This window comes from Cibotium barometz, chromosome 9, assembly GCF_041138505.1.
Source record: "Cibotium barometz isolate CiBa-2024 chromosome 9, ASM4113850v1, whole genome shotgun sequence".
NCBI classification, from domain to species: domain Eukaryota; kingdom Viridiplantae; phylum Streptophyta; class Polypodiopsida; order Cyatheales; family Cibotiaceae; genus Cibotium; species Cibotium barometz.
Genome location: NC_141054.1, coordinates 32,502,820 through 32,519,072, shown reverse-complemented (window position 1 = coordinate 32,519,072; position 16,253 = coordinate 32,502,820). Strand labels below are relative to the sequence as shown.

Genomic DNA, 16,253 nt, shown 5'->3' with positions numbered 1-16,253 from the left:
TACATCTGTATGCACAAGCTCTAACTGAGCATCTTTCTGTCCAAGAGCTTTCTTGTGGGGGCACTGGAGTTGCCTGCCATATATACAATGCTCACAAAACTGAAAACTTGAGAACTTTAGAGAAGGCAAGTAACCAAAACGAGACAATTGCTCCATTCCTTTGACACTCATGTGTCCCAACCGGCTATGCCACATAGAGATTTCCGGCAGCTCGGTTGCATTTACATTAACATGGTGACAAACACCAGCATGCATAAAGTAAAGAGTGTCCACCTTAGAGCCTCTGGCAACAACCAGTGAGCCCTTACTAATCTTCCACTTTCCACGACCAAATGTGGTAACATAATCAGCATCATCAAGCTGTCCAGTAGAAAGCAGGTTCTTCTTGATCTCAGGCACATGCCTGACATCATGGAGCATAAGCTGTGAGCCATCTGAAAACACAAGCCTCACATCACCTCTGCCAAGAATCTCGCATGCATGGTTGTCACCCAAATAAACTACTCCTTCATTGCCAACAGTATACCTGACAAACAAGTCTCTGCAACCTGTGACATGAAAGGAGGCACCTAAATCAATGATCCACGAGTGCATACCATGACCATCTCCTGCAAGGAGTGAATGGGCATCAAGTGAAGACGTGAAAAGGACTTCATCCTCACTGTCACCTGCATGTGACACATTGACTTCTTCAAGCTTGACTCCACTTTTGCCCTTTGGCTTTGCATCTTTGGCTTCATCTTTGTCTTTGTCTTTTCCTTTGCCCTTTTCTTTTTTATCATTCTTCCATTTGTAGCATTGCTTTTTGAAATGTCCCTTCTTGCCACAATAATGGCATTCCAAGTCCTTTTTGGAGCCTTCCCCGTTCTTGGCTTTTACCCCTTTGCTGGGATCTCCCACGTGCATTCATTGCATTGGACTTTCCAACAGAGTTGTTCTTCCTGTTCATCTCCTCTTGAAGGAGAGCACCCTCCACATCTGCATATGACAACATAGCATTTGAATTGCTAGTGGCTGTCCTGAATGTGTCCCAACTCTCTGGCAAAGTACATAAGAGAAAGGTGGCTTTGAACTCATCGTCCATTGCCAACTTTTGATTGATGACCTGGCTGACAACACCATTAAACTCATTTAGATCGGCTGTCATAGACGCCCCTTCCTTCACTTGAAGACCTATGAGTTTCTTCAACCAATACACTTTGCTTGAGGCACTTTGCTGGGCATACAAGTCCTGTAATCTTTGCCACATTCCCCAAGCTGTCTTCTCTTCACGTATGCTGAAAAGTAAAGTGTCTGACACAGACAACATGATGGTGGATCTTGCTAGCTCATCCATATCTTCCCATTCTTCAGCAGTAAGAGAAGCGGACATTACATCTCTTTCTTTGATGGGCTTGTGCTGCTTCTTCTGGAGCAACACATTATAGCACTGGGTTTGCCAAATGTCATAATTATGTGAGCCTTCAAGCTTCTTGATGTGAAGCAATGAAGAGCTCTCACCTGTGGTTGCCATAGCAATATGCAACCTTTGACACAGTCAATGCCTGACTCCCTGCAAGGTGTGCGAACACTACACCAAAAGCACACAAAGTGCGCACAGTTGTTCTCCCAAAGTTTATCTCCCACTGCGGAAGCACGAATGCAATTCTCCTCCCACTTAATGTGATAAAATCACCAAAATCTGGTTGCTGCAGATTTATGACAGCACCTTAGATGTGCTCTGTTCCCCTTCCAAAATACTGTACAACAGTACTAAATGCTCACCAATGATGTACCAAATCTGTACCAGCAAGTACAGCAGCTGAAAATGAGCCTTTTCCTCACTCAAATCAATGTACAGCCATGCCAAAACTTGTACAAAGTTGTACCAAATCTGTACCAGCAAGTACAGTAGCAATAAATGCTCTCCTGGCTGTCCAAATGAGTGAAAATCAGACCTTGACAGTCCTCACCACTGCATACAACAGTCCCGGACAGAAATTGAGCAAAAGCCCCTTGACTGCAAGTGGATTACTGAGGGTTCAAGGCATAAAAGTCTTCCCTGCTGCTTTGCCAAGCTCAACAAGCACAAAATCTTGAAAAGCCCCTTGATTCAAGATCAATTTCTGATCATGAATGGTACATTAATGCACATGAAGGCATCCAGAGTCTTCACAATGCTTCCCCCTGGCCACATATACATCCAATACATAAAAGCCCCTTGATTTACTGGCACATTAAGTGCTTGACAGGCATCAACACATTGCCCAAAGCATCAAATGCCACTGCCTGCATGCAAAACAACCCAATTGGCACAAAAGCCCTTTCATTTGCACTCCAATTTCCTCCAATTTTGCCCCGAATGTGAGATTGCTCACATCATACAGCAATGTGACCAATGTCACTCAATGTTGCCAATTTTGCTCAAAATCTGAGCCATTTGGACCTGTACCTGCTCAATTGATGATAATGGACATGCAAATTCCAAAATTGAAGCAAATACCTCTGAAGCGATGATCAATCAATGCTGCACAATCTCACAGCGCTGCCCTAGAAACGACCCCTGCCAACGTGGTCCTCACACACACCTGCCCTACGCGTTGACTTCTTGCGCTTCTTCTCCAGGCGGAACAGGCGTGCAACCCAGTAGACGGCGGGAAGCTGTGACACGCGTAGCTCTACAGGTTGAAGACGGTGATTACAGACGGTCAGAGTCGGATTGCAAGGAGGTGCGCATGCTTACAAGCGAGAGCTTATCTCTCAAGCGCAGGTTGAGGCAGATGACGACGAGATGCACGTAAGCCACAAGGGTGGCAGGGCTCAGCCAACCGCCTCCCAGTTCTGCACACAGGCGACCAGCGACCAATTCTGCACACGCAGCACACCCAGGCGACCAGTTCTGATGCAGCACGCAGGTCCTCACAGCACACGCAGGCTCTGATACCAGTTGAAGGGAGAGAGTTAGGGTTTCATGTGGGAGACATACACAGAGAAGAAGGGAGAGAAAGAGAGAGAGACAGACATGTGGGGATAAGTCAACTCAAGTATGAGTGTGTGACTCCCCTATCACACATGTATATTTGCTCTAGTACACATAGTGCACTTAGTACATTAAAAGTACTAAGTGTACTATGTACTATACAACTTATGGGCTAGTACACACTATAAGGGTGGACATAATACCTTTACCCCAACACACCCGTGCTTTCTTATCATGTATGTACATTGGACTGGTGTCCATGGCAGTTGTTTATGCCGGGGATTGATGCCACTCATGTGATTCTGTAGACTTGGCTTTCCGTTGGGACTTGTGCCTCCGTGTACATGCCCGAAAATGCTTGGTGGATTGGTGTTCCATTGGGTCTAGTACCTCGTGTACTTGCCTGGAGCACGTCTATTTTGGTATAGTCTCATGAACGGGGATTGTCCATACCAATGCTGCATTGCATAGCATCTTTATGTGCTTGCTTGCAATTGAAATTGCATGCTGTTTTCATGCTTGCTTGACCAATGTGTAGTTCCGGGTAAGGGGACGCCCGCCCGCAAACCGTGCGTGTGAAACTATCAGCTGACATGGTTGTGTGGCATGTGAACAAGTGGTAAGTATTACCCAATCTAGGCTCAAATAGCCCTTAGGACATAGCCAATATTTATAAGTGAGTGTGTTCCCACTTCATTAAAGTTTGGGCGCCCAAAAGTCACTTATAAATTATGACCGCTTTCAAGTTCACGCTCACTGAAGTCCCGAGGCGGATAAGACTCAATGTCCAGGACCTGATCCTCCCCTTTTACTCATAAATGGGTATCTCCCCATGTCCCTTCACCTAATTGGACCCCAATTCACTTACTTATTAAGAGAAAATTCGTGTTTTCTCTTCATGAAGATTTTTGGAGACTGAAAACTCTGTTTTTCCACCATTTCTCTCCATTTCCAAGCTCTCCATAGCCATACCCAACTTGCTAGGGTGTTTTCCAAGCTTCCAAGAGTGTTTCCAAGTGCTAATCACTCTCCTACTCACTCCTAATGACTGAAATTCAGCAAAACAGCTCTCATTTTTGCTTTAATTTCTGGTCTTTTTACTGAAAACCCTAATTTCAGCTCTCCTTTCTCAAGTTGAACCATAGGGGAAGCTTTCCCAAGGTTCTCTTGAAGACTTTTGTCGCGAAGAAAGGCGACAAATCAAAGGTCTCAACACTCCAAGGACTTCCATCGTGAAGACTTCCGCTGTCATCGACTCTACTTGCTATTGGTAAGCTTTTATGCTTAAATATGGGAGCAAGTAGCAGGAGGGAGGAACCGGATTACAAGCTCACATACCCTGTGTAGTGTTCTCTTGTCCTACGTGCTCTCTTGCAGATTGTTGCTACCATGTGTTGGTGGAACAATAGAGAGCACATGGTAGGAAACATGGGCACTTGAGAGGGTAGTGTGGGTTGCAAGTCTACATCGACAACAACTTGTTTGCAATACTGTATTCATATGCATTGGTATGGAAATCTGGTCAGAAATGCCCATGACACTATGTACTTGATTCTCCCAAGATCAATATACTTTATTTGAGAGAGGGGTCGGCTGTTCCGGCTCATTGTGTGTCTCTTGTCAATTCAGCAATTTACTTCTTGTATTTGGGCAAGTGTCCATCAAATCTTAGTGTATTTAAGTGTATTGATTAGCATTGTGTTCAACCAAGTTACAACAACATGTATTGGTGATGTTAGTCCGGCTTCTACTCCGGACCAAGCTAGATGGGATGAAAGAGATGCACAGGCAAATGCAGTGATTGCTCTTTTTGTGAAGAAATCCATTATCCCACATATTCACTCTTGTGACACTACCAAGCAGGCATGGGATGCACTTGCCTCTTTGTACCGTGTATGCAATGAGGCTAAGGGCTAAGGTAGCCTATTTGAGAAAGCAGCTTATCCAGACAGTTCACTTGTGCCCGCAAATCTGAATGCATTGCTTGATTCCTATCAGAGTTGTGCCTCGACCATAAGGGGTAATCCAAACGCCCTTACTTTTGACGAGTTGGTCTCTGTGCTCTTGCAAGAAGAGCCATCAAGGCAGATTAGGAATGTCATGCGCATTGGGGATCAAGCTTATATCACGAATCAGCGAGGTAAGTTTGCTCACAAGCCTTGATGTGGATCACATTTCCGCCTTCAAGGCTGAGTTACATGTAACATGGTACATTTGAGATATCAGATTTGGGACCATTGCACTATTATTTGGGCATTTGGTTTATCCAACGTATGGCATTGTTTCATTGCACTCTACATATATACGAAGATGCTAAGAAGGTTTCATCTTAAAGGCTGTAAGCATGTGGCTAGAGTGTCCACTAGTGGCTTTTTCTTTCATCTTGGTGGATCTTGTATATCATGACTCAACAAGAAGTAGCCATCAATGGCCACTTCTGCAATGAAGCTGAGTACAAGGCAGCTTTTACGACGACAGTTGAGTGTGTTTGGCTCAGACGCCTTATGGCTAATTTGGGTGTAGGACAACAATCCTCCACTGTTATCTTTACTGATAATCAGAGCGCACTGGCACTTGTGAGAAACCCTGTGTTTCATGCTCATACTACACATATTGAGCTGCGTTATCTATATTTCAAGGAAAGACTCTCTGCAAGAGAGATCAGCTTGGTATATGTGCCTACACATGATAACTTGGCAGATTTGTTCACGAAGGCACTTCCTCAGGAAAAGTTCGAAGCTTTCAGCAAAGCTATGGGCATGTTGCCTTTCAAGGATCGATCAGCCATCCCTAAAATGTTCACTTCATCACTCTGAGGGAGATTTGTTGCCAGATGCACGAGTAGTGATGAGTGAACACCACTAGGACCATCTGGGGCACTTTTACCCTGCATAAGAGGGGTATTTTCCCCCAAGCTCTTATGAATGTGAACATGTCCTTATTTTACATATAAAGTTCACTTATGTTGTACTTTGGCACTCATCAATACATTGCAATTTGTGCCTCTCCCTGTACTCTCACCATTACTTTTTGTGTGTGTGTGTGTGTGTGTGTGTGTGTGTGTTGGGAGGGGGGGGCGGGGGTCTGTGCTTGGCTACAACCTTCATTCTAACACTCCCGCCCCTCCACCTCCAGATTGAGCTTCACATATCGAGGGGATCCTATGGAGATTGTCTCATCCTATGTCTACATTGGTGTCACTGTCAGTGCCCCATGCTTCTTGCAGCACATGCCACAATGGCACGGGGATATGTAGCCTTGAGTTTACTTGAGTGGCAATGCTTCCAGGCACATTTCCACAAGCCTGGGACGAAGAGTTGGCTTTTTGACACCCTCATCACACTAGCATTGATGTATGGAGCAGTCTTCTGGGGGAAAGATTTACCCAATCGACAATGAGGATTGGCAGCAAGTTGAGAGGCCCCAAGTCATGTTCTCCCATATGATCCACAACAAACCGTCAACCCCACACAAAATTATCCACGTAGAGTTTGTTGCAGCCCCGATGGGTGGATGCACTCTTCCACACAATCACATACCTCCATCCCATCAATCGCGTGGATCCCCACAGGTACTCAAGGCTTGCCTTGGAGTCCTCGAGACAGCTAGCACTTGAGACCACCCTGGGTATGGTATGCTCGAGTTTCCAGTTGGTTCTTGCACTAGCTTAGCACTTTGAGCTTCAAACTTAATGCTCGTCATCATGCCTATGCTAAATCTGATATCTCAAATGTACCATGTTACATGTAACTCAGCCTTGAAGGTGGAAATGTGATCCACATCAAGGCCTGACTCACCTCCCAACCTTGACAGCCGTGGGCAAGCCCACAAGTCTTGGCTGTCCCCACCGAGCCACGAGCTGAGCTAACTAGATGGACGTACCGACCAATCTCTACCTCGTGACGTCCCATACTGCCACGAAGCTACCCTCGCGGGCCTCGAGACTACTGTCGGCCTCGACTGCATAAAGCAGGTGCACGTCTGCACTAGATCCAGGCTCCTGACCATAGAGCTATCACAACATGCGAGACTCTATGAACTAATGACTAACCTTGGCCACCCTTTTATAGGCTCTTGGCCGATCATCGGGCGTCCACACTTGGGCGCCCACCCGCCCGTCCATACTAGGGTGCCTGCCTGTTAGTCTATCCCTAGCTCAGCTCGCCAATCGGCCTGCCTAGCTCCAAGCTTCCCCAAACCTCGAAGCTAGTCTTGTGTGCATGTAGCACACGGTAGATACACACTATGCACATGACATCCGATGCTACTGGGAGAATCTCTTTTACAGTCCGGTTCTTCCGTTCCACAACTCCATTTTGCCGAGGACTCAGGAGTGTAAGGAACTGTGGTCTGTCGATGAATGCCTTTCCACACAAGGAAGTCATCAAACGATACAAACACGCCACCATTGTCAGTTCGGAGAAAAGAAATTGTACCCTCAAACTGATTTTCCACCATCACGATCCAAGTCCTGAAATTGGCAAAAGCATCTAACTTGCGAGCCGGAAAAAACATACCCAAACTTTGCGAGTGAAATCATCCACAAGAAGAAAATATCAAGCCCCTCCAAGAGACTCAACCTCCATAGGTCTAGCAAGATCTGCATGTATTCGATGAGTGGGTCTCCTTTGGAAATGCATCTTGATGATGCTTGCCCATCATGCAGGATGAGCAGATGTGTGAAAGAGAATTGAGCTAAGGTAGTCCGTGACGAATATGTGAGTCAGTGTGAGGGATCTCGGGAGAAAAGTTGGTGATCTTGTAGAGATCCCCATCATGGACTCCATTGGCAACAACCGAGAGAGCCTTCCTATCGATCACTTCAATGACCTCATCATCAAAGTACACACCAAGTCCCTTCTGAGAAGCTTTGTACACTGAAAACAGATTTTGGAAATCTAGATATGGGCTTGATTAGTCATGTGGGCAAAAGCACCACTATCACCAACCCATTCCACCGCTTCAGGTGTGTCATTGACCTCTTCTAGAGAAGTCATCTTTGTGATCACGAGGAGTGAATCCTGTGAAGAAGTGGATGGATCTATGACTACCATGTATGCAACTTTGGCAAATCCCTCCTTTGAAACTTTGTCCTTGCCCTTGTCTTTGGTATTGTCCTTGTCAGATGCTTTGGAAGCATCCTAGGCTTTACACTTGGCTTTGGCTGCTCGAGAGCTATCGCGATGCGCAAAGCAGCAAGCTTCAGTATGACATGCCCTGCCACAGTAATCACATTCATTGCTTTTGTCCTTGTACTCTTTTGAATCCTATTTACCCTTGCCTTTGTCTTTGTTTTTGTTGTTGTTGGAGTTTCCTTTTCCGCCTTTGCCTTTGCCCATGTCAGAGGCAACAAAAGCAAACTCCGACTTGCCTTTTCCACGAAGCATGCACGCATGCACTTGTCGTGGAGATAACTCACGACTTCCTCAATAGGGGAAAGAGGAACACGGAAGTAAATATTATCCTTAAAAGAATCAAAGGACGCAGGCAATTTACCAAGAAGTTTATGAAAAGGATTGTTGATTGTGCTCCCGTACTCCTCAAGCTGCAGCTTGATACGAGTGAACTCTCCAATCTTCTAAACCATGTTATCGAACTCCAGTTTGGCAATCTTCACTGTCGAAACTCTCCCATACCTCCTCAGGATCTCTGTCCACATCTAATGAGCATTACTCTAAGTAGATATAAATTGTGCCTGTACAGACAGACAGAGTCATGCAATGGATGATGATAAGACGGGCCCAAGCATCCAATATGCTTCTCAAAGCAAGGTCCACCAAGTGAGGTGTTGTGACAGGCCCTGAAAAGGTACCATCAAGAACAAAGCCGTTATAAAGATGTTGCCAGATGAGCAAATGACACCACAGATATGGGGAAAGACTAGATGCACAAGCTCACCCGACAAGGCTAGTACTAGGAAATATTTGAAACTTATGGATGTACTTGATGTACTTGGAACACATGGGTATACATGGAACATATGGATGTGCTTGGAACACTTGCAATCTGCAGCAGTTGAGGACAACTGCGATTTAAGAGGGAGGGAAGTTGGCTCATGAAAAAGCACCAGTTTTGGTCAAAAAGCATGAACAAGCAGAAAGTCAAACTTGGTTGAACGCGAGCCAAGGTCACCGTTGGAAAGAGGGGACTGAGCTGAACTAAAAAGCTAAAAAGCCGATTTTTCAAAAAGCAATTCCAAGGCCAAAAAGCAAGGCCCTGAAGTTGGGAAGTGACCTGGACCTGGACCTGGACCTGGACCTGGACCTGGACCTGGGACCTGGACTTGGATTCATTGGATTTGGATTTGGATTTGGATTTGGTACTAGCCCGATGAGAGATACTTGTGGGTCATCCCCGTGGTGTGCTCGACATCAGAGATCTTGTGCCTTGACATCGACATCGACTCAAATGTACTACATCGGCATATTTGTTTGCTTTTGTATTCATTGTTGTATTGATCCTGGCCAGCGTGCCCGTGGATTGTTCCTGAATAAATTCCTGAAAGGGAGCGGGGCTTGTTCCCTGCTCAATGTGGTGTACTGTGCAAGATCCCTATTCCCTTCTCTCTCCCCCCACTCTCTCTATAGCTTCATCTCTTGCACACGTGGTAGAATCTGTCACGACACGCCCCACTAAGCTTACAACCACCATCTCCGCCACCACTGCTTGAGCGGCTAACGCTACTGCCCTCTGAATTAGCACCGCCGCCTGCCCGTGCTATACTGCCATCAGCTGGAGTTGCTGCGCCGTCTCCTAGACAGCCATACCTGCCCGGCCGGCACCAACGTACAACCGCCATCAGATCTATTGCCACCTACTGTATTTGTGCACCGAGACGCCAACGGCCGCTATCTACCATGTGTACTTGATCCCAAACGTACACCCCTATGCGTCTTTTCGTGGGCTGCTTTCTCTACTCCAGATTGGGCAACAAAGTTTACACCTCGTCATCATAAGCTTCGACTCTTGCTCATATCTCTTGTGTACTTTGTCTACAAGACATGGGTTCCTTGGATTTGGATTTGGATTTGGACTTGGACTTGGATCTGGTACTAGCCCGGTAAGAGAATCTTGTGGGTCATCCCCGTAGTGTGCTCGGCATCACAAATCTCGTACCTCGACATCAACTCCGACCCGGATTTCTACATCGACATATTTGTTTGATTTTGTATTCATTGGTTGTATTGATCTTGGCTTGATAAGCCCATGGATTGTTCCTAAATAAATTCTTGAAAAGGAAGAGAGGGGGGGGGGGGAGGCTTGTTCCCCGTATATGTTCAACAAGAAGTTTTTACCCGCAAATTTCGAAGCAGATGTGCAAAAAGAATGGGACGAGGTAATGCAGAAAGTCAGTGAGAATGTGGCAACTTATCTCAACAACTTTTTAGCTATTTCATTGAAGTTTACTTTGTATACCCCTATTCCACCGATAATAGAAATGTGTAAGTTTGTGAATGGACTTCAACCCAAGCTTATGCAAGCAATATATATGGCTGGACCGAAAACCTTGGAGGAAGCCCAAGACAAAGCTTTGCAAGCCGAGGCATTGTACATGCCTTGGACGGACGGCAAAACAAAGAACGACAATCGGGATCCACCGCAAAAGAAGTTTAAAGACCGATCCCCATCTAGAGCCGAGCCTCAAGAAAAGAAGGATATGAGTGGGGACAAACCTCCACTCTTTCGAAGATGATTATCTCTCAAGCAACGTGAGGAATATGCCAAAGAAGGGAAGTGTTTACAATGTGGAAAGAAGGGACATATGGCTACAAATTGTCCGGAGTGGACTGTTTGCTGCTGTTCGTCCCCTTTCTCTCTGAGTTATGAGAGGGGGTTGCTTGTTCCTCGTACCTCATTCCGTTGGAGAAGTGTTGGAGATTGGCTGTGGAATGTTCAGATCATCAGTGGCACAAAGGCTTGCTTGCAGAGGTGTGCTATTGCCGTGGATACGGGTTCCCTCTTGGAGGAGGCATCTATTCTTATTTCTCAAGAGCAAGTAAGGTTCCCTCCTAGTGGACAGGATCAGGCACTTGCTACAGTGCAACAGACAGGACGATGTCACTGCTACTCTTGTGCAAAGCAGGTTCATTTAGCCAAGGATTGCAAGACCAAAGGTACAACCCAAGCCAAGACCAAGTTCTCAGAAATGAGCAATGATCATAGACAGGATGAAGACTCTAATACTTCTAGTGTTCCCAAGGCGGCAAAAGCCACGGAGGACCTGGATGGTTAGCTTCTATAAATATACAGATAGTTTCCCCCCCCATGTGCTTCCAACCAGAGAAGGCTTGTGGGCAAGACAAGGGACTGTTAGTAGCTCCATTTCTAGTGCATGGGAACCGTGAGTTAGAGTTCCAAGCATGCAAAATATCTAGCAAGACAAGTTCATTTTTTGGAGCTATGGACTGGATGTGTTCCACGTCTATTGCTTGATGTAGCAGAGATTATGGACTAGATGAGTTACAAGCTCATTGTTCAAGGTTTTCTGAAATGTGGTGTTCATCGTTCACTGTTGGGGGATAATGGGCGCAATGTGTCCGGCAGCTCATCATTCTATACCTGGAGTTCACTGCACACTAGTGTGAGAATTTAGAGCCAAGCAGATTTCTTTGCTACTCAGGGTGGCATTTTGTTTTGAAGAGATGGGTTGGCAAGTGCATCTTCCGCAATGTATTCAGTATATGGCCGGTACTAGGGTGTCCATGGTCAGACTCTCAGTTTTCTTTGGACTTTTTCACACTATGAACTGCAGAGGGAGTATTAGAATTTGTGCATCTCACTGTGTGGGGACCGGGCCTTTTATTGGCACATATGTATTTATCTCATTTGTGCTGGTCATGGGGTTATTTGTTGCAATCAGCCAGCTCCACTCCTTCCCTATATAAAGGCCACTTCCCTTCTCACTTATTAAAATCAGTTCATTCATTCATAAGCACATGTTCTACACCATCTGCTAGCTGATATTGCCCTTGTAAAAGCCTCTTGCTACATAGCATGATGTTCATTGTCTGATGTCTCTCTCCTTTGCTCTCCCTCTCTCCATAGTGCAACTTTATCATTGATTACAACTCAAGCTTTGGAGAACCACTTTTATTGGCCTAGCATGAGAACGGACACTGAGCTATATGTTCGAGAATATTTGATCTGTCAACAGATCAAGTTTGATCGACAAAAGCTCGTAGGATTATTGCACCCATTGAATGTTCTATGGGAGAGTATTGCTATTAATTTTATCTTTGGATTGCCAAAGATCTGTCAAAAGTTTGATCGACAAAAGCTCATAGGATTATTGCACCCATTGAATGTTCTATGGGAGAGTATTGCTATGAATTTTATCTTTGGATTGCCAAAGTTAGGGAATGATGGTATATGAACCTTTTCAAAATACCAAGAAGATCAACGATGTATGTTATCAAGTGGATTATCCAGAGCATTGGAGGATACATAATGCCTTCCATGTCAGTTTATTGAAACCATATATGGGACCTTCCCCAAAGGATCCTGTATTCGAGGAAAAGGATACGAAAGGAGTACTTCAAGGACTATCCAAAGATACTTTGAGCTTATGAGAAAGTGATTGGTCCAAATATATTTGAAGTGCAGGCATAGACGTCTTGAGAACAAGACAGATTCAAGAGGGATGGATTGTACCTCTAGCCCTCTTCATTGTATATATATATATATATATATGAAATTGATCATTATTTTGCTTATATAATGGTTATTTGGACATGCTCTAGTTTGGTTAGCAATGATGCCAAATGACCCATCTGGAGCAAGATTTGTATTTGGGTGGCAATGATGCCAGATGACCCAGTGGACGGCCTTTGTGCCAGATATCTTGGGCTTCATAGTCGGACAGTCATTGTGACCAAATATCCCAGATGACTATTGATGAACAGTCAGGCAGTCATTGCGACCAGATACCAAATGACTGTATTGGACTTCACAGTTGGGCAGTCATTGCGACCAAGAAGCCCAAATGACTGTATTGGATTTCATAGTCAAACGGTCAATGCGACCAGACGACCCAGATTACTATTGATGAACACTCGAGCGGTCCTAGTGACCAGATGGCCTTGAGGATAGACTACGCGGTTTCCTTCGAGAGCCAGATAGCTCAGCACAGGTTTCCAATGAAACCAGACAAGACAATCCATGAATAGGAGAATCTTTACTTGCGCATTGCATTCTGATGTATTTTTGAATTTCTTTGACTTTGTGTGCTGTTTTTGATTGTGGACAATGCTTGGATTTATGGCATGTGATAGTCCATTGGGCTCCAAACTACCTAGCCAGTATCTCGAATACCCAGTAGAAGCAAATGATGCATACATGTTTATTGACTAGCTTCTGTCTAGTTTCTACAAGAGGTAAGTATGCATTTATTTTATCTAACACATGTAACAAGCTCTAAAGAAGTACCATCAAGAATTAAGCCATTGGTCAAAGATAAGCCATAGAGATGTTGCCACATGAGCAGATGACACCACAGATATGGAGCAAGACCAGATGCACAAGCTCACCACACAGGAATGTAACTATTTGGCCCTCCTAGCTCTATTTCACATGATGGAACCCTTGCCCAGACGCAGGACAGGTAGAAGAAGGCAAGGAGACAGGGACCATAAAGTTCATACATGGAAAAGCACCAGTCTTGGTCAAAAAGCAGAGAAAAGCAAAAAGTCAAACTGTGTTGACCGCGAGCCAGGAGCACCACTGGCAAGAGGAGACTAAGCCGGACCAAAAAGCTAAAAGCCGCTTTTTCAAAAAGCACCTCTAGCGCCAAAAAGCAAGGCCCTACTCTCTCTCTCTCTCTCTCTCTCTCTCTCTCTCTCTCTCTCTCATATACATACATATATATATCACGCATGTCCATGTCCTCAGTGTGTACACAAATAAGGTGCCTATTAAGAAATGGCAGGTCATCCTATTGTAAAAATATTCAAAAAACTATCATTGAGAATGACAGTGCTTAGATAAAAAGTTGACCTTTTGTTTCGTTTCTTATGTGAAGAAACAAATTATTAGACACATAAAATTTGTCAGCAGCTGTAGCAAAGGAGGAGGAATTCAAGCAGTACCAGTGCAATCAATGCCCCCTTCTTTCCAAGCATCTCCACTCATGTAATAAACATGGCTGCAAAAGCCAATAATCAAAGATGTTAGTGCCTTTATCACATTCATTCAATGTTCATCACTTCAATCCAAGGCAGTCTATTGCAACATTGCATGTCCAGGATGCTCTAAGTTTGAAATTTTAAAACTAAACCATATATTTACCGATAGGAAAATTAAAATATTATTCTTGATGGAAATTAATTACTTTATCCTCAAGCATGCGGTGTAATTAAGATGACGTATAAATTAAAAAGTAAAGGAAGTCTTAACACGCTAGCAACAATTCTGAACTAGTATGCAAGGGAATAAGACAAACAGAAAACCAAAAAAAAAATTCAGTTTGGTTTGACACGTAGCTGCTGTAAACTAATAATTTGGTTTGGGTTGAAAAGTAGCCTCTGTAAACTAATATTTTGGCCTGTATACAGGAAGTGCACCATCTTGTATATTTGTGTAGAGCTGTTTATGCTCTCAAAACACACACACGCACACACACAGAATTATAACACTACAGCCAGACGGACATATAAGCTACTCAATGCCTTGCACATGGGATGATGCATACCATCAGCCACATCCAGTTTTATTAACAGATCAATAAGCACAGCAAAATATGCCAAGTTGTTTGCAAACAGCCGCACATGTGCATACATCTGTGGACATAGAGCATCATAGCAAGATAGTTCCACCTAAACCCACGTGGGCATCTGAGCTACTAAATGCCTTTCAAATGAAATATAAGGATGTGATGTATACCATCACCCAAAAGTGACAACCAGTTCTGAGATCAGAACAATAAGCAGCAGCACGTGTGCGTGAATATCTACTACAGGCACATTGAAAGATAGTTGAAAGCACAAGAGGCAAAAGGACATCCAAGTTACTTGATGTCTTGCAGAATTAGCAAATGGGAGCATTAATATGTGATCCATACCATCATCAAAACCACATCCAATTTGGAGATCAGATCAATAAGCAGGAGAGAGAGTCATGTATCATCATCAAAAGCCACAAAAAAATGGCAAAGCATTGCCACGGGCAACTGAATTGCTAATAGGTTGCCTATAACCAGCAGCACATGTGTATGGGGGGAAACTGCCAAAAAGCAGCACATAGGTACCTAAGGATGGGATTCACATACCAGCATATAAGGAAGGCGAAGGCTCCTGCAAATGTGATGGATCCACAGTGTCTCCGGAACAGCACCATGCTACCATAGCCGATGGCCATGGGCACCAAGAAGTGCAGATTGGATTCCCATCCGAAGGCGTAGTAGGAGAGGAAGAATCCACTGATGGCCGCATAGAAGTGTCGCAGGCTTGCTCCTGGCACAAATCGCCATAGCCAGCTGCAGGGGATCGTCGCCAGAAAGGCCAGCAGAAAGCGGAACACAGGCACGGAAATCCCAATCGTAGCTGCAAGGTCGTCCATGGCGGCTGAAGGCGATCTAACCCTTACGTTTTTTTATGCCGAGTTTTGAGGGTCCTAACCATAGTATAAATTTGAGATTTTCATAAAATTACCATTGGTAACATATTCCAGATTTTGCCTTTCTTTCATACACGCTAGATGTTGTATGAGTTTCAAGCAATTAAAGTTATTTCTATCAATTATTGAGGGAACTTCCAAAAAAATAGCAAGATATTATAGTGATTTCTACTTGGTGAGCCTCAAGTCATGAATTTGAGCCTTGTTAAGCATGCGTCATATAAACTTATAGCACACGCGTCGAATAAGTACACTGTGGCGAGATCTATGATTATATATTAATTAATTAATAATGCAAGCATGTATGTCAACACGACGTTATGCTGTCATGGAGAATCTTCAAGGATGGAGATCACATGTGTCAAGAAAAAAACAACTATCGGTTCAAATTGAGAAAAGTCAGTTAGAATTTTGCCTAGCTTTGAATTTAACGCTTCAAATTTTTTAAGCTTTCGACCGATCAATCTATACATTTTTTCAATAAAAACTGGCTAGGCTTGAAGGTCATCCTTTTTTAATTGGTTAGAAAAAAAAATTATTTTTTGACACACGTGCCAATTTATCTACACCCACAAAAGTGCTTTTCTTTATTGCACAAGTCGATTAACATTTCGCAAGCCTGAAACTTCTTTGTGAGAGTGACGAGAACACAAAGAGAACACACTAAAAGTACAGTGACAAATTC

General features: G+C 44.2%; 1 protein-coding gene across 4 annotated transcripts in view; it reads right to left on the bottom strand.

Moving 5' to 3' along the window:
- Nucleotides 1–15,571, bottom strand: part of LOC147635477 (lysophospholipid acyltransferase 1-like) — a 32,064-nt gene extending 16,493 nt beyond the window's left edge. For 2 of the 4 annotated variants that reach the window (XR_015266658.1, XM_086802769.1), the window contains exons 1-2: nt 15,222–15,571; nt 14,044–14,099 (exon numbers count right to left, since the gene is read on the bottom strand). Coding sequence is in view for 2 of the 4 variants with exons in the window: in XM_086802769.1 (XP_086658895.1) it covers nt 14,044–14,099; nt 15,222–15,511 (346 nt within the window). In the remaining 2 variants the exon portion in view is untranslated. The remainder of the gene's footprint in view (nt 1–14,043; nt 14,100–15,221) is intronic. The other 2 variants (XR_015266657.1, XM_086802768.1) reach the window with 1 other exon arrangement.
- Nucleotides 15,572–16,253: the final 682 nt, after the last annotated feature.